Here is a 27,319-nt window from a genome sequence, read left to right as displayed (position 1 = left end):
CTTCCAACTTCATGTTCTGTATTTATAATTACCTGTTGTATATTTATAGGTAAATCAGCTCTGACTATAAAACTATTAGTGTTCTATGATACAATTCAACACAAACTGATCAACTTCACTGTTCTCCCCAGCAATACAAGAAGCAAAAAAACCCCAGTTAAAATCAGTACTGATAACTTGTTTTGATGTCCTAAAATGTATTTGAACAGATTTGCTCTAATAGATTCATCTTCCAGATTGAAAAATATACTCCGATGTGAATTATCACCTTATTTAATGAAGGGTTACTTCTGTTGTGCCTTAAACTGAACAGATATCCAAATTAAGAATAACCACTAAGTGGCAGTATTTGCATGTAAAAAAAGTCATAAGAATTTTATGAAAATGTCTTATAAAGAGAACATCCTGCTTGCTTACATGGAAGTAGCCTTACCTCTTCGTACAAGTAGTTATTTTGATTTAAAAACATTAAAAAAAAGCCAATGTTTGTAGACCTATCTGCTTGCCCAGTGGAAACTGAATTCAATCAAACATGTTGATATTAAAATACTGTTAAAACTGACTTGTAGACTTTAAGGGTGAATAGAACCAGTGTAATTATTAGTCGTGTACCATTCTGCACTGAGACAACCCAGCACTGTGAGAAAGTAACCCACAGGGAAGGAACCTTTATGACCTCTACAGCACAATTTGATTTGTCTCATCTGACTTCTACTTCATAACAGATTCATTAAGAGTAGCTCCCTCAGATCCATCTTAATTTCAAATTGATCTTGTAGAATTTCACGCACACAGAGTGAACTGCTGCAAAAGCAGCACCAAACAGGTAAAGCAAATGAGGGAAGAGGATGAGCACACATGTAATGCCTAACTCACTCACTAGGCTGCCTCAACCAGAACAATAAGATACGGTCTCCCTCAAGAGTTGGCATAAGGGCATAATACGAAACCATGTCACACCACCTTTCTAATATGACAGACGATTTTTTTGGATCCTAGTGACAGCTCTTGCTTCCTTTCAAGAGCATGTGTTACAATCTTGGAAGAGTAGTTCAATCAGAAGAGAACAGAAAAATCACTTGGGAAAAAAACCTCTGCATTATCAAAAAGTTTCCATATGCTAGTAATACGGACATAAGGTTGATAGTATTGTAGAAGTTACAGTTAAATAAATCACTTCTGCTGAAGCTGGCTGTATTGTTTCTGTCTAGATTTTGCAGTTTGATTTTAGCAACAGGCTAGTAAAAATGCAGTATCCAGTTTTAAAATGTTATTTGGAAATAAATAACATGTCCAAAATCCCTCTACAAGGAGAGCAGAAGGAAGCAATATATACAGAGGATTCATGTCTCACTTAACATACTGATGTACATACACCAATATATGCTCAAATCACTTTGACACAATTTGCACAAATCACTATTTAGAAGATGACTGCTGAAAACTTAAATATCCAAACCTACTTATACAAAAATATTTTTCTACAGTAGCTTATCTGTAATACTGCTTCTAGTTATATCTAAGGTGTAATGCTGGTTTCCATGCAGCCATTTTAAGACTATAATTTCCCTTGTATTGAAGGATTTGACATGTGTGAACCACACAGAGTATTAGGTAAAATGCTGAGCTCTGAAATAACTTTTTTCTGAAACAACTTTTTTCTTCCAACTGTGTTAACATGCAATAACATGCATAACAAAAGCCCACTTACCTATCCACCAGTTTTTTAGCAAATCCAAAATCCGTAAGCTTGATATGTCCTTCTTTGTCTAGTAATATATTTTCAGGTTTTAAGTCTCTGTAAACTATTTCTTTGGAGTGCAGGTATTCTATTGCACAAATAATTTCCGTTGAGTAAAACAGTCCTGTGCTGTTGTTGAAACGTCCCATGTTGCGCAGGTAACTAAAAAGTTCTCCTCCTGGCACATATTCCATTAACATATATAAAAAACGTTCATCATGGTTGGTCCAAAATCTGAAATAAAAAGTGTTTATTCAATAAACAAATTATCTCTCTGATTTGTTTTAGAAGTAGATTTCTGTAAAATGATCTGTTGTCCCAGCTATGTACACAATTAATTTATAGTTGCTATTCTGCAAATACTAAACCCCCAAGAATCTAGCAGAATTATGTAACAGACATTCAAGTAGCTGACTTAACCTGAAAAGTAAACCAGATAGTTAAGGATGCATGTAGCACAGGCCAAGAAAATAATCTTTCAAAAACCTGATACTCAGTTGTGTTGTACAAAACAGGTCACTGCTAAGCACCTAACAACTGACTTACTACACTGCCAGACTTCTAAGACCAAACAATTCTTACACACCTGACATTTTATTTAATCAAATATTGCCAAAGTGGTGAGAGGAGTCTGCTTTTGTAACGATGTTTATGACAGTATGTTCAAAAACGGGACACCAGAGTTCTTCCCCTCTCCTATACATCCGTCCACAGAAATACACAACCCCAACTAAAGCATCAGATCACAATGCTTGCTCTCCTACAGTACCTTCAACAAAAGCAATAGAAAAGCAAAACTGAGAGCAAAACAAGATTAATTTCTGTACCTCGGAATTAACCTAATGTTAAGTACCTTCCATTCCTCAGCCTGTTGCCTTTAATTTAAGAACTATTATTGTGGTACAATCATTACTAGAGTGCAGTAAAGAGCGGCTAAGAAAGAAAGATCATTCCACAATTACAGTATAAAGGAATTCTCTCCCTGCCATTCCCCAAAACTAAGCTGTTTTTCTTTCTACCCATATTAAACAACTCTTATACCACACACCCAAATGTAACTCAACAGTTAAGAAGAAAATAAGTATCTGGTAACATCTTGATTAATATTCTACCATTTTAAAACAAACAGCTATCCCTATTACTATGATAATAGATAAGGAACACTGTACCCCTACCTACTTTATTGATACAAGAATAGAAGTTACTTTAGCTTCTGCATTATCACAAGAATGGAAAGATCAAGTATCCTTTTTTTTTTTTTTTTTTCTTTTTCCTTCATTAGCTGGTTCCTACCCAAGGAATAGTCTCTTGAGATAGATAAGCAGAGCAAACTGAGCTTCCAACCCATGAGTGACTTTTGCTCGGTATGATTTTGTTGGTACAAGCACTGAGGCAACCAAGAAAACGAGACAATCAGACATCAGCAACAGCTCCTCCATTTCTTCAAAGCAATGAAGAAAGCTGAGCCCAGGCTCGCCTTTTGCTTTTATGGCACTACTTCTCTATCACAAAGTCATCAGTATCATGAATTAGTTACTGATGATGTTCATAGTATCTTTATTGACTACGTAAAACAACCCTCTTGGGATGTATTTTAAGTAATTAGGCAAAGTTACACCTCCAATAAACAAAAAAAGAGGAACAGAAGTGGGCAAAACAAAGCAAGCCACATATTTTAAAACACACATACAGAAGAGAGGAAGGGCAAAATCTGACAAAGAATACAGAGGGAAAAAATGGAAGGCCTAGACCATTAAAACACAGTATTTTCACTGGAATTAATTTCTTCAAGAACTGACTTTTAAAGGTTTGTCAATCCACAGAAAAGTGAATACATTATTTGGTATACAGGAGAAATAGGAAAATAAAAAGAACTTTATTATTTGCAATGCAGATTGCTTTAAATGGTATTTGAATAAAAAAAGGAAAACATCACAGAAGCTGTGATTAGAATAACATGCATGGTGTCATGCAGCTTTACAATTCAGCTACACTACACAAACTTTAGATGCCATTGTGCACTCTTACAGTCAAATAACCTATTTTAGTTTATAGGAATACAGATATAGTTAATTTTTATTAATTCTTGTTCTCTTGAAAAAAAATCAAAGGTACATGTCAAAATTACAGCACACCCGCAGAAGTATGATACGTCACTCAAAAGTATCAGTAAAGATTGCCTAGGAGTCCTCCAGTGACCAGTTGTTGCAAGAGCACCAAACAAGCACTTCCAAAAAACAGGTTAAAAAATAAGTAGATAAATAACTTCACTATCTACAGAAAAACAGGACCTCATTATATGCAGGAAAGGCATTTCTCAAAAGTAACAGGGACAGAACAAAGAGATTCTTATATAAAATTTGTCTTTATAAATAGAAAGGTATATGAAGGAAGAACACCAGAATTATGTGCAGCATTACTTTAAAATTCTCCATTATAAAGTGCTAAAAAAATACAGTATTATGCTGCACTGGCATATAGTCCATATTTTGCAACCAGAGAAAGATACTACCTATGTTTAAGATGGTGGCGCTAATTAAAAACATAAAAGCCAGACCATCTAGATAACACGGTTCAAAGAAATACATAGAAATACATAGAAATTTTTTCCCCCTTTTTGTTGATCAATTATAGTCAGAAAAAAACCAGGTATTGGGTAGGGGAGGAGGTGCCTGAGAAAAGTTGTTAGCCACACAAAAAGCTGCAGAAAGTTTTATTTGTCATACAGTGATAATCGTCCATGAACGCTTATTTAACACACAAATATTAACATGACTTAAGATTTAATTGCCTCACTTCAGCTAGGCTGCTCTGAATCTCCTTCGCCAAGGGACAAAGGCATCTCACAGACAACTAAATGAACATAGCTGATGCAGCATCTCACTGAACACTAACAGAAAAAGGCAGAGAGCTAGAAGACATGAAAAATATTTGCCTTGCACACAAGTGAACTTCCACTTGAATTGCTTCCCTCCTTCGGTGATTTTAAAACCTGACATTCTGGAGATAAGGGATGCATGAAATCCTAAAGAACTTATCAGTTTAGATTTTTGATCACTTCTGTATGGACATGGACTGTTACATCCCTGTCTCTGACTTCTCACCCAAGTCTGTTTATTTCCACACTTGATGCATGGTTCCAGAGTTCACAGACATACTGTGCTGGGTTTTTTCTTTGTTGGTTTTGGCAGTTGTTTGGTTTTGGGTTTAGTTTTTTAAAGAATTTATGTATGTACATAGATATAAAATCCTGTTCCCCCTGTTTGGTCCATATTTTAACCAATCTAACCAGATGCACTCAGCCTCTCCATCTTGCTTTCCTGCACGCATCTCAAACTCACATACCATAGAATTCATCTTACACTATGCCACGCACAGGATTCCTGAACACTGGCTAGAAACTAATAGCATCACGATGCTGGAAAAAGCAACAACGTGCCAGGGAAAAAGCCTCCTCCTGCAGGACTCTTTCCATCTTTCGGCTGACAACCATGTTTTTGCCTCTTCTTTTCCCTCTGATACTTTCTTAGCCCCATGAGAAGGCTGTGCTCGCTTCAGCTAGAGATTAACCAAGACTCATTTTTCCCAATTTTATGTAAAACTGATTAAGGTCAGTAAATACAAAACAAATCTTGGTCAATGCCCTGTATCCATGCATGAGAAAATATAAATAGAAATTAACTATGCAATTATCCACAGGTTTAGTTATCACATCAATAGATAGGGACTCAGATACATAAAAGGCCTTGTGGTGCTGTGAACAGAAAAGTGTGATGCCTCCTTTCCATAATAAGGGAATCACTGGGATCACTAGAAACTCCATAATTCCATAAAAAGAAGCATTCTTTATGAACTTGTGTTTAAATCATATTTTGCAATTGGTTCCATCACTTAACCTCAAATATGGGAATAACAAACCTCAAGAAGTGCTGCAGGCATTTAAACTCTTTAAAGTTTGCAAAAGTAAAATTCACAAAAGTTTTCAAAAAGCAGATACTTTAACCTAATTATATCTTTATCTAGATATCTACAGGACATATGTAGAAGTAGTTTTTTTCTTGCCATTCTAACATCAAGAATCATTCTAGAAGTCATTTTGATGAGACAATTCTAACATTACTTCATTAGTATTTTCCCCTCACTTAAGGAAATTCTCTTCTGCAGTAAAGCATCTAATAAACTATTGCTTAAATGTTTAAATTATGCCTCTCGATTTTAAATTCTTGATTCTTCTATAATAAATATTTTGGTCTGAAGTCTATTTTAGTCTAGATTACATAACAGAAATTAAATGCATGGTGTTGGTTAAGTACACAAGAACTTTCAGTGAGACTGGAACACTTTAACTGTACTTTACATACGAGTTAAAGGAATTAAAAAAAATACAACCACTTACAATCTAATCAAAAAGGGGTGGTTGACTTCTTTCAAGACTGACTTTTCATTGTGCACATGTTGCTCTTGCTTCAGTCGAATGACATCAGGAATGCTCATTACTTTCAGTGCAAAGTAACGTTTGGCCATTTTTTCCTTCACCAGATGAACACGCCCAAAGGTACCTGTGCCTGAAAAGTTAAAGAGAAAAGATTTACTAAATTAAAACCTACAAGAACTCATTTCCTGGTTTGTTTCGTTTTGGTTTTCCCCCTTCATCAGTCTGCCAGTATTACTTTTTTTTACCTGTTTTCAAACTTTTTTCTTGAGATTTCTCAGGTTTTAGTGATAATTTAATAAAAATAACAGTGTTGTGATACTGCCACTCTTTGGACAGATAGTGTAAGCTTTTCTTGCAAAGAAGAGAAGCGGTCTGGAGAAAGGGTAAGGGAGATGGGAAAAAAACCCCCTATGTAACATGTAAGATTCAAATGTAACTAATATAAATACAACAAGGAGAACATTCCCAAGTGCAGAAGAAAGTCTAGGAAACATTCTCTTAAATTCCAGAGATCAGTCTTAATTTAGATTAGGTGGGGAGGGCTAGGATAAACTCAGCATTGAACTTACACATATACACAGTGTGTGGCATAAAATGAAAAATAAAATTAAATCATCACTGATCAAGAATGTAATATTCAATGGTAATGGATTTAATGATTCCTCAACACAAAAAAACCCACTGAACTTTCCATATATTATTTATTAAAACAAAGCTGAAAATCAATCAGGACTTAAAATGTAGGAACTCATAATACAAAGAGTACAGAATATACAAAAATAATGAGAAAAAAATAATTCAGAAGTCATCTACCAAAGTTCAGTAACGGAGAACACCTGTCTGCAATTATTCAAGTGAGGAGGGAGATTATTCTCTTAAATGTACACAGAGAGATGAAGTGATTCAGTAAGGTAGGAGAGTGATGGGTAAAAATACTTAAAAGTTGCTGACCCCTCTAAAAACAATTTTTTAAAAATATGCTTATAGTGCTGTACTGTAGTATCACATGGAAACAGCAGATCTCAGGCACCCTTTTTTTGTAGTTAATATATACCTTTTTTCAATTCATTCTTAAAAATACCAAAGGAAAATTTAAACATTAAATAATGTATTATGCATCTCTACCCGATACAGCAGTCATTAAAGTTCCTTTTAAGCGCATTGCACTCCAGACAATTATACATAAGTGAACTGAGTATTTCTTTTAGTTTGAAATGAAAGTTAAAACTAGCACATTTAGCCACACTGCTATGCGTACTGCAGCACAGTGTTATACATTTGAAGATGAACACATATTTCAGCTCATTGGGTGGTTACTTGTTGTTGTTTTTTTTTTTCCATTAAACAATGCCATGTATGTTCCATTAGAATAGTACACCAGATATTTTTAATCCTCTTCTCTGGCAGAAATATGTCCTGCTATAAAGGATGCTTGGCATCCAAACCAATTGCTTAACTTGTAAAAGGTCATTCTCTTGTTGAGAAATACCTTCCAAAAAAGTAAAAATCTTATGCTCAAAATTATCCCCTTTTTTGCATATATCCTAGAAAGGCAGCCCATAGACCTGTTTCAGTATTATTAACTAGTATGTGAATTGATTTCAGATTGTGCTGACTGGTTATGATCAATATCTACAACAAGACAATTTTCTAAGACATGTAGTGAGTGCAGGAAGATGAGTAGGTATGTGAAAGAAAACATATTTTGGAGAGAGGCAGGGAGTAGAGCAAAAAAATCAAACTTCCGAAACTCCATTACTTTGGGAGGGGAGAAAAAACAAGGGAGTTTTTGCCTCTAGTAGGTTCAAGAAACTTGAGAATTCATAAAAATGTTTGTTTTCTGTATGGTATTCTCACTTAGAACATTTACATTCTATTTAACAGTTGTTCTTTCCAGTCACTTGTAATATTGTTTAAGAGTATGGCATTTACTAACAAAGAAAACAAAATATATTACAAACTAAAAAGTAACAACTTCAGCAATCCAGTTTTATGAAACTTGCAGCTCCATTACAGCTTTCAAACTCAGCTTTCGAGATAAAACTTCTCACTACACAAACCAAAGATTACAGTTGTCCAAGCACAAAAGATTCTATCAAAGCAGTTTTACATTCCCACCTGTCCTGAGTTACAGTTCTTTAATCATGAAAACTGTAAACAGGTCTCAGATAAAGCCTGCTGTTATAGTGAAGTAAGCCATCAGGTTACCCTGGAAAATTTATCATGCAATTAAATCCCTTAACAATGCAGACACATTACATGACTATAACAGTAAACAACCTTATTTGCAGGGGGATGGACTTTTGCAGTAAAAAAACCCTATATAAAAAACAGCCCAAAAGCTTCCAAACAGAGCCACCTGCTCAAGCTACTTAAAATACTGATTGTTTACATCTATATTAAATGCATAGAGAAAAAAATAGGTTATTCAGAATCAAGAGCTGAAGTTTTAGTTCTGAGTAAAAAACACAGTCAAGAATCACTACAGTTATAATGCACACCAGAACTAAAAATCATCTTAAGTTTTTAAGACTTCCAAATGTGGACTGGGGAAAATTAACATTACCAACCCCATAGGTAAATGCTGGTTTTATATGCATTTTGATACTTGTATGAACAAAGTGCTTCCATGGACATATTCAACAGGAAAGTCAGAAATGAACACATATCTAATTGTTACTAGGTCTCTATTGTTCTCATGTTTCATGGACTTGTTCTACTTGTTCTAGAAATTTTTATTTTAGAATGCTTTTATTTTCCTTATGCCATTGGTCTAACTTTACAAATGGTGTTGCTCAGAAATAATAACAGTAATAAAACTAGCAATCACAAGTTTAATCCATTTTCAAAGAAGTACCTGTCAGGGACTTACTTAGCAATAGGTCTAACTTTGGAAACATGGCCTCTTTAAAAACGTTTCTGCCAGGAACCACAAAGCCTGGCAGGCTATTCCAGAATAATGGTAAGCACCTAATCTAGAGAGCCTCCAGGAAAACCAAAAGACCACACAGACAGGCAAGAACATACAGCCTCCCTAACCAGTTTCATTGTTGAATTGGTTGCAGGCAGTCTTTTCTCAAACATCTTTAGCCCAACTTCAAGCAACTATGGAAATCGAGAAGACAATACAGACCAAGAAGCCATGTAACATTTGTTTTCAGACATCTTTTCTCATAATATGAATTTTCTCCCATTCAAGTTTTCTCAGAAAATCCATTAGGCCTACATCAGTTGGTAGTAACATTATCCAGACACACAACCACCACCCTTCCAGCACTTTTGACAAACAATATGCTCTCTTAAAGCCCTAAAGAAAAATAATAGTGATGTTCTGGAATTTATGTACACCATTTAAGCTGTTCAGTCAAACTCCTCTCACTACAAAGAGAAGCAAAGAGCAAACATGGTGAGTACTATGTATTTTATGAACCAAGAAAAAAAAAAAAAAAGGCTTTAACCATGGGGGGCCATTAACAAGGGGGAGCAGGGGAACTTGCTGAAACTTAGAAACAGTTGTATAAAATATGCAAATAGTTTAATTTATGCCTTTGCACAGTCACATACAGAACTAATCGTTGAGTGGGTTTTTTTATTTAATCCTTAGCCAGGTTTCAGACAACCAGATAAAGTCTGCATACAAAGATGACTACAATTCAAACATCTCACTTCAAACTTTTGGTCTGGATGTTCTGCTCGTGCTTTTACCCGTTTCTGCAAAGATTTTAAAATTTCTCTTTTTTGCAAATGGGGATGGGAGGGAGGAATGGGATGGGATATGACAGTCAAGGTGGGAGGCTGCAACAAGGCGTTGTGTAATGGTTGTTTAGCAGTCAAGAATCCAGCTGTTTCATCAAAACAGGTCTTATTGTTGTGACTAGGTGGTAATTCTACCCCTCACATTCATGGAAAGAAAACTAAAAAAACCGAAGGAGCAAAGTGGCAGCATGTAAGATGGAAGCCAAGCTCCAAAAACTTGAGAGAAAGCTTTTGCAGGCAGAAAAAGGCAGGGTTACTAGTCTTCTATCAAAGCACCACTGCCTTCTGCCCTCCAGGAAGGAGACACCAAACTCATGGAACAGTTTCTGTTAATTGCTGTGAAAGAATTGTTCATTTTTTTTCCCTGATCGTCTCAGAGCTCAACTGTATGAACTGGCTAAATCTGACCTTCTGTGACAGATTTGCACAGTATTCTACTAACAGTTATTCAATGTTTAGTTCAAACCAAGAGAACTTCAGAGACTGTGTACCTTTCTGGATGAGTCCTGGGATCTACCAAGTACCACTGCTGAAGGAAGAGCAATAGCTACACACACACATGCATATTCCTACCTGTCCTCTCTTTATTATAGCACGTAATGAAAGAGTTTTAGAGCAAATATGTGCTTACATCAGAAAATTATACCTCGTGAAACACTTGTTATTAGAAGGTCTGAAGGAGGCTTTGTAGTTTATTTGCACAGTCCCCTTCTCTCTGCTAAGGCATATAGCAAATTATGGTTTCTGCCTACCAGTAACGAAAGCAAGTGAAGAATGCCTGTGCTATTTGCAACATGCAACACAATTCAAGATTTTCAGGACTAAATGGGCAAACAGAATAAAGCATGCAAAATGCTAACCACTAATCCAGTATAATCTGTTTACAACAGAAACAAAATTTCTCGATCCCTTTGCAAATTTAATGTGGTTGCAGAACTTGAAGAAATGCCAGTAACCTTCTCAATTAGGTAACCTTCTCATGTTAAGCACACACAAAGGAAGGAGGCCAAAAACTGCAGAGGACCAGCTTGGCCTAGGTATCAAATTCAAGAAGGGCATTCTCAGTCCTACAAAACAAGCTGGATTCCCTAACACCACGCCAAAATATCATAGCCAGTTTCCACAATTTTACTCTCTTTGAAGCCGGGTAGTAAAGAATCAAGAATGTGGGAATATTTCTAATGCAATTTTAGATACTTTTAATGCTAGGAAAACAAATCCTCTGACTTTTGATCAGCTGAAACAATAGTCATGCAGTGACTATTTTGTTATTGATGTAGGTGACTGATTTAATGCTTAGTTTGCCTCTTTATTTGCTCCCATTAATTAGGCCCAGATGTTCCAGTTTCCTATCCTTTTAATCTCCAGCTCTTTCTTAAAACCAAGTTTGCCTTGCTTAGATAGATACCATCTGTTTTAATGAAGAATAAACTAGGTCATGTGAGATCCATGACCTCAAGGGCTGTTTCTGCATCCCAGAGGGGTTGGTCCTGACTTCCACAGATGCCTACAAAAAGCATCAGATGTATCTGCTTTTATTTACAGCTAGAAGAAATGTTTCCTACTATGCCACATATTAGTCTTTATTGGTAGTCACAAGCACAACAGACTTAATTTTGTTGAGTATCAGAGATAAACTAAGTGAATTGTATCAGATTACAAACTCACTGCGGAATGTGAAATTTGTCTGCCATTTAATCTCTGTCTCATTTTGGGATGGAACTTGACTAGCCTAGCAATACCTGTCTTAAAAGGGAGAGTAGTGGTTGTCAATAATTCTTGACAAAGAAGGGGAAGAAGTGGCACAGCAAATGAAACGAGACTACCCAAACAGACTGATAATCAGAAAATTAACACTTGAAAGAAGGATATGGGGAAACCCCATGACACAAGCAGCTGTGGGCTTCTACAACAGAAGTTGTGGTTGGAACATGAACAGGGCAACACAGAACAAAGATAATGATTCTGGACATCATAGTAGCCAAGATCACTTTTTAAAATTTTTTCAACCCATAGACCAGCATCAACTGAAAATGCCTTGCAGACTACCACTCAACCTTTTCAAATTCCTCACACTGTTCCAAAAACCAGCTGTGGATTGCTCACTTTAACTCTCAGACCACTGCTTCTATACTTTTGCACCACTCTAGGGGGTTCTGATCTAAACCTGAAAAACATGCTGCATAAATAATTTAGAGGAGATTTTACAGGCTACGTATTGTTCTGTCCAGAACTGCATATCTCATACAATTGAATATAAGAAGTAAATGTCAGACAATGCTTTTTGCAAAGCTTTTGTATATTCTTTCAATGATCATATATCGGAGGAGACAGTCCAATTAAAAGAGCTTAAAAGCTCTTAAAATAAATTAGAGATGCTTTGTTTAGTGTTCACCATATGCAGTTCTGCCAGAGCAGCTCGCTTCTACGACTTTGTTCATTATTTCATTGTGCTATGATTCAGTTTACAACAGGAACTCCCTGGATAGAGAAAATGCCTTTCTACTTAGCAATAATGTGAAATACTTCACAGTAAGAAATATGCCCGCTGTATTTCAGGCAAGATCATAACTTTTCAGACTAATTGTCCCAGAAATATTACTGCCAGTGTCATACCAGTGGTCCTCTCCCACTTCTATTCTGGATTCTAGACTCATCCCTTGTCAACCCATTTTTCTGCTGAAAGCTCAGTATCATTATTTCTTTAACCCAGCTGAAATTGGAAAGAACGTACCAATGCATGTTTGAAGTACAGCCTAGCTTTTGACCCAAAGATGCTGCTGTGAAAAATTGTTACCTCTTTGCCACTTTCTGATTCCAAAGATCTGACATACTTTCAGGTTCCTTCTTTCCTGGTATACCTAGAACCTATAACAACACACCACTAAAACTACATTTAACAATCTGGAATTTGATACGGTCTCTTTTCAACTTCGCACAAGATTTGATATGCCAAAGAATACTAAGCAATTGTGTCAACAACTCTTGTTGCTGACCCACCCATTTAAATCTTACTGAATTACAATCCTCAAGAATTAAGCACACAGGAATCATCAGGCTAATTAATGCCCATCAGTCAAGCTTCCTGTTTTTCTCATAGTCCAGAGACAGGTTCCTGATTTCCAGTAAGTGCTGTTCAACAGAACCCCCATGATGGGAGTTCCTTTCTAATTCCAGGTAATTACTTATTTTGGCTCACAAATTATTGGGTCTCTATAAAAATACTGTAAATATCAGGGTGTCTTTAAACAAAATAAGCAAAATGCCTGAAAGTTTCTCCTCTCCCTTTATTCTTTACTTATTTTGAAATAGCAGGGATGAATAAATGACACCAGAAGGTCATCAGCCTGTTGTTGATAAGACAACCTTTAATTCTTTAAATTTCTAAAAAGCTCTTAGAACACTGAATTGAAATGCATGTCCACGTCCTTTCACAAAACTTTAACATCCACACTCTTCAGAACAATTCTCATAAAACTGGTATTTCCCCACTTGATTCAATGGAATTTTTGTAACTCTTCCCATGCCTCTGCTACCTGTGATTTGTCACACAATGATATGAAGAATATAAACAGATGAGTGGATGAAAAGTTTTTCTTCTCTATCGAGAAGAGGACATTGCAAAGTCATTACTACTTTTTTACCTAAATATGGCATCTGAAATGTTAATGGACCTCAACTGCAAAACTGTTTTTTTATAAAAACAGCTGCAATAGAAACCTTCAAAAATTTATTCCTTTTTCACCTACAAACTAATTCCTATACTACTTTTGTTGAACTAAATTTAGGAGGCCTGTTGAAAAAGCATAATTTAAGTGATACCAAATCCCTGCTAAAAGTGAAGTCTATCAGTCTGTACTGACCCGACTTGAAAAAAACTTGGTCTATCACATTTTAGAAGACATTCAAATCCTATTCACAGAATTGCTTATTTCAGGCAGGGAGAGATGAACCAAGAGCTCCTTGGAATGAAAATATTAAAGTATTTTTTGGTGGTTTTTTTTTTTTTTTTTTTTTTTTTAAAGTCTCTCAACAAAAGTCAGACATACAAAATCCAACATCTAGCCACCTCCTGTCTATTAACTGGTGCTCAAAATTCCCATCAAGTTTAGAGTAATTCAGGATTCTTTCTAAATGAATTTGTGCTCAAAGTTCATATTTTATAAGTGTTTTATTTATTTTTTTCCTTTCAGTGTTTAGAAATACTATGTAACAGATCCCTTAAACTTAAATCTAAAACAAATTGATGGAAATTTAGGCTAAAAATCAGTATTTTAAGTGTGTTATGTTTTTGCCTACCACAAACAAAATAATAAATGAATGCATCACAAAGTAACCAGACTCAGGCAAAGAGAGGGACAACTACAAAGATGAGTACAGTATTATTCTAGGTATGATCAAATCCCAGATGGTAGGCTACAAGATTCCTTTTCACTGCCTAAAAAAAAAAAACACACCAAAAAATGCTATGACAGTAACATTTTATTTTATAACACAAAACAATGAATCCTGATCTCTCTTCAGATACTGTTTAATTTTAGGTCTGCTGTTGCGAATACAAGGCTCCTACTTCTTGAGTTGAGATTAATACTATATTCAAAATCTTGAACTGCATGTCCTAGAAGCATTCTCAGTCAAAAGGGATTGACATCTAAGTTTCTATGAAGACAACTAACTTGCACTTTCTCTCTGGCACTACATAAAGAATCAATTCCAGTAAATCATTAATATACCATTTTCCACTTATTCTACTCTGATGACGAGGTAGAAGTACTTCCCAGTATTTTTTTTTTTTCCCCCTCCCAACGAATATGTGAAGATAAATGGTGAGTAAAACCTATGCAGGGACATACTAAATTGGAAAAAATAGCTCTGTTGCTAAGTTTAATTCCCACAATCAAATCTTTACCCAAGAGGACAGTAAAGTTTCCTCTCTCATCTTTTGTCAGTACTTCCACCTTCACTTTCAATTTCCCTGTTTATAGGAAGCATTTGCAAAACTGATTTGGCTAGCTGCTTTACTCAAATTCAGCATGGACATATTTAGTTTGGTTTTCCACAAAACCCCAAAATTAAAACCAACACAACCAATTTGCTGTGTGACAAAGTCAAGGGCAGACTTAAAACCTTTTCAAGTAACTTCTACTAAAGGAAACAGTCATTAAGGTCTTAAAAGTTTAAAACAGCACCTCTGTAGAACAATTCAGGTACAACCCAATTCAGGTACTTAATAGGTGGTTCCAGTAGCTTTTGTTCTGTCAGTTGCTAGAGTTGAACATATTAGGCCCTATATGGTGCTGCAAAACTACTGTATGGACAAAGCTTACAACTATACCCAATGAAAATGGAAAACCTTAAAATAGTTGACCAGCTAAACAACTAACAAAAGATGGCTGTGACCAAAACTCATCTAGGAAAAATAAAAATAACGTTTTGATGACTAAGAAACACACACTTACAAATGCAATAACCCATGAATGATTTAATGAGTCACTTTGTACCCTAAAAGTTAAAAGTTAAAGTTACATGGAGCCTGATAAAGATCAGAGATATATGCAGCAGCATGGGTCGAAACTTTAACAGCAGCCCCCTCTGAACTATATGAGACTAAATAGGGGTACTTAGTAGGTATAGAACTCCTGTTTAGCCACTTTCTTTTTCAACCCAAAAATATGTGCCTCTACACACTTCTGGGATTTTTACGTAATCAGCGTATTTTTGCCTGTCCTGAAACTCAGCTCCTGTAGATTTATTCCTTTGTTTTCTCGAAAGAACTACTTGATGCAAGTCAGGCCCATATTAATGCAAAGAAAGTATCAGGCTTAATATCCTTGACTGTGTCCTTTTAAAAAGCAAACAAAAAAACCCACTTGTTAAAGTACAAAGGTTTATTATTGCCAAACGAATGTAATAAAAGCCACATTGTTTGTACTTGTCCGATTTCCTCCTTCACCAGTGCTGGACAGAAGCCTTTGAGGGACTGGTACCTCTTATAATACATTCCTTTCAATTACATTTCACTTCCTTCTTCATCTAAAGTAGTGCTAAAGGAGAAACAAAGTGAGAGGGACATTTCACATAGTGCACAAAACCAATATTTTAGAATACTTTTGAAACAGCTTGTCCATTCACTACTTAATATGGTATTTCTACAGTGCTTTTGAAGTATAAGATCGAAGAGTAATTTGTGTTGAAGAGTTTGTGGATGAAGACAGATCAAAGATTGACAATTTAAACACACACAGCACTTTTCAGTTCTCTCCTGTGTTTTAGGAAATAGCTAAATAGGCAAGTAATAGAAAACTGTTCAAGATTACCTATTCCCTGCCATTTTGTGTCACCACGGCATTAGGAACAGAAGGCCCTAGCCTAGAAATGCACTTCCATATTTATACGTATGTATACAAGCATAAGTGTGATGTAGCTAGAAAGGTCAGGATGAAATCCAGATACACTTCTATTCAGAAAGCAACCTGCATCAAATTAGCAGTGAAATTGAAGTTCAGTGGTGGCCAATACCTACTTATCCATTTTTTTAAAAAAAGTTTTACCTTTTTTCAATTAGACTTTTGACTTTCATTTTTAAAATTTCACTGATCTAAGAGCTAACTCAAGATAAGAAAGAAAAAAAACAACCAACCTCTGGACATTCACATTTAAGACAAAGCCCGTCCACTGAGTAGTAGTTAACGGCCTCAAAGCATCAGAAGTTTGTTCCTCACATTATACCTTCAAACCCTAAGTTTTTTCTTTTTGCCTTAAATTCTTTCTTCTTTCAAACCTAGATTACCACAGAGGACCACATAGCCCCATATCATCTATTTATGGCTGGACATGAAAAGATACAACAGATATTATGTCCTGAAAGGCTGCCATTGTTCTTGGCCTGTTGCAATTTATGCAGGGAACTTTAAAAAAGTCTTTTCACAATACTAAAAAGCCAGTCGCAGGCTAACAATGTACAAACAGTAACTAACCAGCTCATTTGTATCCCAAACTGAGAGACAGAACTTCTCCATCTTTTAGGCAAACAACCAACAGCATCCTCAGACACCTTGAGCATGAACTTCCTCACTTATTACAGAGCTTACTTTTGAACCAGCCAGGTGGAATCCCTTCCAAGTCAACAGAGGGGAAAAAAGGCACTTCTTCAATTAATTGAGCAGTTTTTTGCATCCAGTTCATGAACTCAGAAGTTCCTATTTCCCTCTGATGATTATAAAGTGATTCTACACATGCAGGTTTGATAGTCATTTATACTTCATAGCTCTATATTCAGAGAGAAGAAACTAACCTAAGTTATACGGTCTGATAAGTGCACATGGGATTTCATGATATGGAAATTATTGACACAAAATAATTCTAATTTGTGTAAGGAAGTATACATTTGGGAGGTTCAGAAAAGAATTGTTAGAAACTCACTGTATCGTTCACACACATCACCAAAATGATGCCAATGATACCTATAAAACTTCATAATCTTTAGCACTGTGACCCAAATAAAACTTACTAGCACAATATCACAAATGTGCTATTAATAAAGTCAGATCATTGATCTAGCATTTTTTAAAAAATACTGATATAGTTAATAAACAGATATCATAAACAAGAAAAAAGATAGTTTTTACAAACAATCACAGGTCAAACTACATCCAATTTGCAAGCTTGTATTTACCCATATAATATGAAATTTTACTTATGTCATTCAAGTTTACAGAGCACTAGAGAATCTTAGAAGGTACTTAAAACTATTGTTATGTTTACCTTACACTTGAGCTGTTAGACAAAAATAGAAAAAGATTTCTGATACCACTAAGTGCTTTTCTGGAAATTTCATTTAGTCTGATCTTTGTTATAAATGGGTTGCACTGAGTACTAGAGATATTATAATATGCACAAAGGACTTGTGTTGGAACTGTAGCCCAAAGAGTGTGGTGAACAGAGTTAAATCCAGTTGGTGGCCGGTCACGAGTGCTGTCCCCCAGGGCTCGGCTTGGGGCCACTCCTTTTTTAACCTCTTTATTGATGATGTAGATGAGGGGATTGAGTGCCCCCTCAGTCAGTTTGCAGATGACACCCAGTTGGGTGGGAGTGTTGATGTGCTCGAGGGTAGGGAGGCTCTGCAGAGAGACCTGGACAGGCTGGAGCCATGGGCTGAGGCCAACTGGAGGAGTTTCCATAAGGCCAAATGCCGGGGGCTGCCCTTGGACCACAACAACCCCCAGCAGCGCTACAGGCTTGGGGAGGAGTGGCTGGAGAGCTGCCAGTCAGAGAGGGACCTGGGGGTGTTGATTGACAGCCTGATGAACAGGAGCCAGCAGTGTGCCCAGGTGGCCAAGAAGGCCAATGGCATCCTGGCTTGTGTCAGCAATAACGTGGCCAGCAGGGACAGGGAAGGGATCTTACCCCTGTACTCGGCACTGGTGAGGCCGCACCTCGATTCCTGTGTTCAGTTTTGGGCCCCTCACTACAAAAAGGACATTGAATGACTCGAGCGTGTCCAGAGAAGGGCAACGAAGCTGGTGAAGGCTCTGGAGCACAGGTCATACGCGAAGCAGCTGAGGGAACTGGGGGTGTTTATAGTCTGGAAAAGAGGAGGCTGAGGGGAGACCTCATCGCCCTCTACAGCTCCCTGAAAGGAGGTTGCAGAGAGCTGGGGATGAGCCTCTGTAACCAAGTAATATGCAATAAGACAAGGGGTAATGGCCTCAAGTTGTGCCAGGGAAGGTTTAGACTGGATATTAGGAAGCATTTCTTTCCAGAACGGGTTCTTAGGCATTGGAATGGGCTGCCCAGGGAGATGGTGGAGAGTCAGGTCGACTTAGCTCTGAGGGATATGGTGTAGTTAGGAACTGTTAATGTTGGGTTGATGGTTGGACTGGATGATCTTCAAGGTCTTTTCCAACCTAGACAATTCTGTGATAGCAAAATTAATAGCTTCCTGAAAGACTCAAGTAATTTCTTCGCATCTATAAGCTATGAACAGCATGCTGGGCCACTGAGACACTGGATGCTATCTTCTGTAAATAAGTTCTACACATCAAGCTACAAGCCAGGAAGAATCCTCTCCTAAAACCCTATTTCAAACTGGAACAAGCACTGTAAATGGATTTATTTTTGGTTAAGGGTTAATACACTGAGAATTCATGAGTGGAACAAAGTTTTCCTCAAAGGGAAGGCTTTGTTTACATTCATAAAGCAGTAACAACTAATATTCCTGAGAGACTACAGAGTAAAGATGCATTATGCATTCAGAATTTACTTCACATGTTCATTACCTTTCACAATTTTTCTCATACTATACCATACAAAAACTAGTATAACACTGTCTAAGGTGAGGTGATGAAATCACTGTTGTTTGGCACTAGAATGTACATCAGAATATTCTCCACATAAAGAGCTACTATGCAGGAAAGAGGAAGCAAGTCTAGAATATCCAAATAAAGTTATATCTGATATGGAACTGGAAGAAATACACTAACACAAATATTAAGTTTCAAAATCCCAGTCTCCAAAAATATCAATCAAACATTTCAGAAGAAAATGTCTACAGTGCCCAGGAATTACATTATTGATCTAAGAAAAGACTGAAAATATTCTTTGTATTAATACCTAATGTTACTGATGACATGCCAATGTGAATTTAACAACCACATTTAGTGTAAACACTTAAAATACTCTAGCAGAAAAGGTCTGTGGTCTTTAAATTTTTCATGCTATTCAGGACTGTATGGGCCACCTCATTGTTTTTTCTGTATAATACAGAAAAATAAGTCTTAACTCAATTGAAATTCTGCTCTGTTTTTTAACTTCATTTCAGCCTACTATGCAACCAAAACACAGAGTGGATAGATTAGCTTTTTTTATTTTAACTATGCAGCTCCTAACAGGAAAGAAAAGTCACTCTACCAAGTTAAAAGACAACTGCCCTTGTTAGTTTTAAACACACAATTTCCCTTCCCTCTCATGTCCAAACTGGGATCCAGTCTCTCTCCCATATTATACCTCTGAATATCATACCCAAGAAACCCATCCAAGACAATAAATAAGACATTAAATACAAGGTGGTACATAACTGACAATTATTTAAATGGACAAAGATGAACCAGGATGAGAACATTTGAGAATTTATGAAACAGACCCAAACAACCTACAAATAAATTCCTTTCACGAAATAATCTAGATTTTCAAAGTGACTCTCAAGAAACTAATTGTACAAGAAAACAGAAATTAAGAGGTGAATGGGTTGCTACAGTCAAACTAAAGTAAGTTTCAGAGGCTATGGCATATATCATAACAATATGATTAATTTTGCAACAGTTAAGGATAGATTTTTAGCTGATACCAGATGGCATTTTTGTGCTGGACATTATTTTTTTTAAAGCATAAAATCATCTAAGGTACAATATTTATTTTAACACCATTTGCATTAAATATAGGTTGCTAATTTCACACTGAAAACATAGGTGGGAACATGCAGTATGTCACAAACTGGCAAGTATATAGGTAAACTCCCTAAACAATAAATTTCTCCTCATTCAAAACCAAGATTAGCATACTAGGTTATGGAAATAAATCTCATTTGCCACGACTATTAGCTGCTCCTGAACAAAAATATTTAAACGGTAAATATGTATGTATAATACAGAATTTATCATACTTTAAAGTATTCATGAGTCACAATATGAAACTGACAATTCTTCGTACAGTCACATGAAGAGCAAAGAGAAGTATGGTAAGGTTCAAAATTAAGCACCAATGACATAAGGAAATAAAATATCCTACAGTACATATGCTTCAATCACACATAGGCCAAGGCTTTTAAGATTCCCAATCAGATGCTTTGTTTGGAGAGGTAAGCACAATTTAGCTTACTTCAATTTATCCTTACCAAACTGCAATATTCACTCCTATATTTCCAAGCTAATATAAACACTGGAGAAGAGCTAAGCTCGTTATTTCTTAGAATATTTATATGAAAATGCAGGCAAGTGGTTTCAGACCTGTTTTTCTACTATTTGATAGCTAGTTTTATAGAATGACCAACTTACCCAATATCAAAGTTTATGTAGTGCAAGAAGACTTAAATCTAAGAAAATCAAAACCTGTATCACAGAACACTACTAAGTATATGCTTCTTTAAATTGTATATAATCTTTCAAAATACAGATCTCAAATGTAATTTTTGTTGACAATTGTGTTCAAATTTATGATTTCTAAATCATTTATGAGTAAGACTTTCTTAAATATTATCTGTCAATTCAAGGACAGGCTCCATTAAAATAATAAAAATTAAAAAGTCACCTAATTCTCATGTTGTAGAATTGGAACAATATCACAAAAAAAAAAAAAATCCATATAAATCCAAAAGAAGGAAAACAGTAGGCACATACCCTACACAAATCCTTCCATAAGACCTGAGAACCTGCCATGAAATCTGAAAGCACTTCAAACACTGTCAAACAAATTTAGTTCAGTTTTTAAACGCACTGAGAAGAAAAGATCACATAACTTCACATGTATTGAGTCTGGGTCATTAATAAGGATGAAATATCAACCCAGTGTTCAAGACTCACCTCAAATTGCAGAATCTCAGCCCAACAATTCACTGGATTCACCCACGAACCTGAGGTGACTAAGCTCAAAGTAGTACAGTGGCAAATCACTTAAGATATGTACACAAGAAAAGTCAATTGAGAGTTTAAAAAATGCATTTCAGGACAAATGTTTGGACAATACACTAACTCAATACACGTGCACAGGTCTCCATACTAACTGAACTGCCTAATCTAAAGAATGACTCAAATGGAAGACAAAGCTGAAAAAAACCCCAAAACCACCACACAACAAACCAAACAAAAAAAAAACCCTCTCCATTATCTGTGACAGTCAAAAGCATCAGGAGATCAGAACTTTGAGATCTAAAACCCATCTGTCAGTCATTAGTGTTACCTGGTTACACCCTTTCTCAAAAAACCCTACTCTAGACACAAAAGTTTAATTTTTATGTATAGTTTATTCACAATACTGCATGGAAACCAATTCTCAGCATTAAAGTTTATCAATTGCTCTACTCCATAGGCCATAAGGAGTTATTTCTCTGATCTTAACTTATAATGCTCTGTACGGTCATAGAGTATCAAGTGTATCATATAGTAGTAATAATAGTGGACTACTACATAGACCTCACAAACAGAATTTCCAACCCATCATGTCACAGTTACAGTTATGAGCTAGTCAGCCACACGCAGTCCGTTTTTATATCCCCAGAATTCTCACTTTCCAGTCACCAAAAGCTATTAGTCATTAACAGACAAACCTTGAAAATAAAACCAAGTTCTTTTTTTTCTAAGAATCAGTATTTTCTTTCAGATTTTCAGTTATTTCACTCTGCTTTCCTATGTATGACTTCATCATACCTCAAATTTCTTAGCAACATATACGCAATATATGGGCGTATAGTATATACGCACACATATACCCATTTACCCAACCACAGGTTAATTTTTTTTGTTGTTTACTGATATAGTTGCTTCTCACTTCTACTCTCTCACCCATAAAATCTCAGAATTAATTATCTGAACCTAGTGTGATATATTTAAAAACAGGATCACAGTCTGCAGTAGAGAGAACAATGAATAGCAAATCCAACACCACTTTGATAGGATAAATTACAGCTAATTGAATTCATGAGCTGTAGGTCACATGCCAAGAGTACTTGACATGCCCTTGTAGACCGTTCCTCCAAAATTGTAGCATCATTGCTTACTAAGAGGATCCCTCACTATTAAGGTTGACATAGCACACCTTTCAACAAAAGGTATTCTAAATTATTTATTTTCAAGAATAAGCATGTCAATATAATTTATAATTCAGGACTTACTCTTAAAGAAATAGCACACAAGCACATATGTGCTGAAATTAGAAGGCAGGGGCAGATATAAAGATCAGAAATGAACACAAACCCAGTTTATCTGGGGCAGGTCATCGGTTCAATATAACCCAAATCAGTTTTAACTGAAAGTCACTGGTATCTAACAGTTATTAGTTTATCATCCATTAACCTTTTTACAGAAGCTGAAGCATTTTAAGTTTTCAGCAGCAAAGATAAAAGGCATACGTCTGCCCTGAAGAGAGATTAAATATGCCTAATAATTTTTCTGATTTGGCATATTAGATAATTCCTGTTCTATAAACTGCCATTTGTTTCAGGTGCTTGCATGTTTCCTAGGAACAAGTAACAGTCTCAGAAGACAGGACAGACACCGATGAAATTATGTCATATATAAGAGGTTCTCCTACATCACTGATGAAAGAGGAAATTAGCATTGCACTATCCAAAATATATGTCCCCAGGAGGTACCAGAAGAAAGCCATGCCAATGATCAATATAAACATCTTACTTCTTGACATAAGAATTAAATATAAAGGATTTGCCAGTACACAAGTTAAGTACCATGAATGTTTGGAGTCCCTAAGCACCTGTTTTCACTGTACAGTTCTTTTTAGTGAAGTTTACTTAGTTCCTCAGTCTTTAAAATGAGGTCTGTGTAAGACATGAAAAACTCTTTAGAGACGAATGTACTTTATGGTAAATTATTGAAGAGCTTGCACCAAACAAAGGACTTGTCTTGCTTATAAAACTAAACCAACTATGCTAGGGAATGATCTCCAAGGCAAAGTGATCAAACAGCACAGCTTTTTTTTCCTTCTCTCTGCTCTCCTTCTCCCCCAAGTGTCCTCACATTTCTAGGTTGTTTTTTCGTTTGTTGTTTTTTGGGGGTTTTTTTTGAACTTCCTATTACTACAATAATTGTTTAATTTTATTTCAACAATCGTATTTTAGAGAACCAAGGGAGGCCAAACAACAAAGTTGTGTTTGTTCTCAAACAATGCAGCTCCTAACTTCTTTATCAAAAAGGAAAGCCAATTAGGCTAGAAATCACAACTAGTCTGGGAGTATCTGGAGTTTTGAATGTCTCCCTAGCTTTTACATCCAATTGCCAGCAGGAGAAGTTTTTCCTCCTACAAATACTTTAAATGCCAAAACACGTGAAGATTAGAGAGGAGTTTATCAGTGTATTTTATTACAGGAGATAAACTGGCAATATTTCATGCAAGAGCACCCAACTTCAGGATATCAGTGAATCCATAGATGGCTTATTTCCAGATGAAGCAATAACATAAAGATGCTGATGTCGCACAACAGTGTTAACTAGCAACAAATTCAGATCTACCTACCAAATCAAGCATTAGTAACATTAGTTTCTCCACATACAACCATTTAGGGTGCTCAACCATATTCCTAGCCAGACTTTCACACTATTCTACTTGTTTTGCTCCAAAAAGACACAGTATGAAGTAAACACAAACCTACCTAAACAAAATGGAAGTGCGTCTCAAACCAGTGTTAAATCCCCTTGCCCTACTTTCTTTTTCCGGCATCATTTTTAAGCAGGAGTTCAACATTATGAACCACAGGTATAGCTTCAACTATGCATTCATCTCCACTACTGCCTGCCAGCCTTCTCTGACTTTTCATCCACTTTGGTAGTCCCCATTTCACTAAGAACCCTCTTTAAAATATTAAAATACAAATAGCAACCATGCAAAAAAAGTAAAATTCAAGAATAAGTAAAATTAACACTGAGGTGTGAACCCTCATCTCCAATTACATAGTGTCAAAACATTTTGCTTCCAATTAACCATTTAATAAGAACAAGATTCAAAGACAAAATCATTTATATTGCAGGTTTTTATCACCAAAGTATGCTCCTAAGAAACTCTTAAAAGCAGCGTGAAACAAGCATACTCTAAGCTATGAAGCCAGTAACTATGTAACCAACTCCTGCTTTAGTTTTAAGGTAGATGGGTTTACCTACAAACCTCTCAGAAAAAAAATTAAGATTGCTGAGGGACTGGCTAATTAGCCACAAACCCAGTTGTCTTCTGCACCTCCCATTTCACAATGTTGCTTCTCTCTTTACTATTAGCATGTATTGCAAGTTCTTCTCAACAGATAAAAAGAGTTCACTGATAAGTAGTATCACCTGCAGTATAGTACAATTCATACGTATTTCATGTTAAAAGAAATCCCTACTAAACAGGATCCAAAATACCTTTTTAGATTTCACATGTTAAATACTGTTATTTCACAAAACACACAACCTGCTCAAACTGTCCTATCACAGGTTTCCAGAGCATTGTTTTCCCAGAATTATCCCAAATCAAGGCAACAAAGCTCTACTCTGCCTAACTTACAATAAACAGTACAGTAGGAATACTGACAAATTTAGGCCTACTTAAAAACAAAGGAAAAAAAAAATTATCTCCACCACCACCCAAATAAATCTTTTAGCTTACAGTAAGTGTTGCAGATAAAGAGTTAATTCTAAAAACTCTCTTCAGATAGACATTCAGAACAAACGGTATAGTTTATTTTAGTAAAAACTTAACAGGGATAGCTTTCATAGGTTTTTCACCATCAGGAATGGATGTGCCCCTATTTGTTTCTACTTTTCAACTGATGAAGGATGAAATGTATACAGCTGAAATCCAAAAAAGTAATCTCAAAACCCACGGAGTTTTTTTCACAGAAGAAATATATTTCTATGTCTTTTAAATTTTTTTTGCATTAATTTCGGTGTTACTTCTTTTTTTTCAAATTCTTCCTAAATCTCTTCTCAGTTACTTTGTTTTCCTTCTAATGGTTCTGCCTTGTAGGACACACTGTCTTCCTCACAGCTTCTTCCCAGATGCCTTTTCTAGCAGAAAAAAATAAAAAGTAACAAAACCAACTTTATTCAAGGAAAATTTTCCATTAACAGATCCAAGGAATCACAGCTACTCACTGTGAAATTACCAGAAGAGATGCAGAAAGCTTGTAAACAGAATGATTTGAATTTAAAGCTGTAATACTGGGATATTTCTAAATATATAATTTTTATTATAATTTATAAAAAAAGTATTTTTAAATTTATTATATCCCAAATTATATTATTTCCAAAGATGTTAGAGAATGAGCAATTTCTACATACATGGTTGCTAACGTGAATTTATTTTAAGTGGATTGAACTATGTTGGTCACTAAAAAAGAAGGAAGAACAATATTGTTGATTCAGTGTAACTTCTATATCCACCACTTGAGTGTAACAACTGAGTGGGTTAAATAAAGGCATACTGCAGAAGTCTTCATAGGCCTCTGAAAGTCACAAAAGTCAGGGAGAGTTTAGTGGCTTCATAACACAAATTCAACATACCAACATGCAACCTCAAATATTCCGATGGAAGAGGGGACAAGAATCCCACTTCAGAAAGAGACTGATCAGCAGCTGTCCTCACTGTTCATTCTCCAGGGACAGACAAGGAGTTACCCACTAATCTTCCTGAAAACAAACTAAGATTTTACAATGCATACTCTGAAGTTATTTTTGGCAGGTCATGCAAATTAAAACTGTACAGGCTATCATCTCCTGCACCCAAGAAGCTGTAAGAAGCCAATACAAAGCTAGGGGGAAGAGGTCTGAGGCAAGAAGTCTGTCATCAGTTTTGGGGCAGGTGGCTAGAGGAGTCTGCTATTACAGCACCCAGAAGTTTTACATAAACACAGTCAGCTCCCAGTCTCTTGTTTTATATATTTGCCATCCATATAGCTATTACAGTGCATCCTAATTAGTAGATAGATCAGCAAAGTAAAATTTTACCCATGGTTTAGCCTGTTTTTGAAGAGTCTACGGAGGGATAGCTCTCTCAAGTAACATCTACCGAAACCATTTTGGAGCATTCAATTTACTGACTGGAAGCACTACTGGAGAAGCACAAAAAGCAACAGTATGTAGATGTTTTGCTTTAATCCAGAGAGCTCCCTGCACCTTTAACAATAATGGCAATGTCATTACCGTAAATATTTCAGATTGCTCAGAGTCCCCGTATTTCCCAATACAAACAGAACAACATTTAAGCAAATGCCATGAATGCTGTGTAAAGAAGCTAAGTTTTAATGAAGAACCCTAACAAAACTCAAATACTGCATGGTGGGTGCCCTAAACAGTCACTTTATATAATTTTGGTAACAAAACCTCCTATGTAAGAGTCACATAAAAAAAACTAAACAAAAAAACAAACCTTGGCAGGTCCACATGCTTTCCTCTTCTATTAGACAATGTAAAACATTATATAGTCACTTTTTCCAGGCTAAATAATGTATTGCATTGATAGCTTTAGTGCTTTTAAAAAATACGTGTAAGACAATGCCAAGTGTACACATGAAAAACAAATGCATGCTTAAGTCACAGGTTACAACTGCTAATAATAGTTTCTATTATACAGCTCATCTGTCTTGAGTTGCCTTTTCCAAGTACTCCAATAAATACAAAATACACCCAAAT

General features: G+C 35.9%; 1 protein-coding gene across 2 annotated transcripts in view; it reads right to left on the bottom strand.

Moving 5' to 3' along the window:
• PRKX (protein kinase cAMP-dependent X-linked catalytic subunit) overlaps positions 1-27,319 on the bottom strand; it is a 61,435-nt gene that overhangs the window by 24,915 nt on the left and 9,201 nt on the right. For both annotated transcript variants that reach the window (XM_074907674.1, XM_074907684.1), the window contains exons 2-3: positions 6,138-6,306; positions 1,712-1,975 (exon numbers count right to left, since the gene is read on the bottom strand). In XM_074907674.1, coding sequence (XP_074763775.1) covers positions 1,712-1,975; positions 6,138-6,306 — 433 coding nt within the window. The remainder of the gene's footprint in view (positions 1-1,711; positions 1,976-6,137; positions 6,307-27,319) is intronic.

This window comes from Athene noctua, chromosome 1 (assembly GCF_965140245.1).
Source record: "Athene noctua chromosome 1, bAthNoc1.hap1.1, whole genome shotgun sequence".
In the NCBI taxonomy this organism is placed as follows: Eukaryota; Metazoa; Chordata; class Aves; order Strigiformes; family Strigidae; genus Athene; species Athene noctua.
The sequence above is the reverse complement of the archived record's forward strand: the minus strand, read 5'-3'. Positions and strand labels throughout refer to the sequence as shown.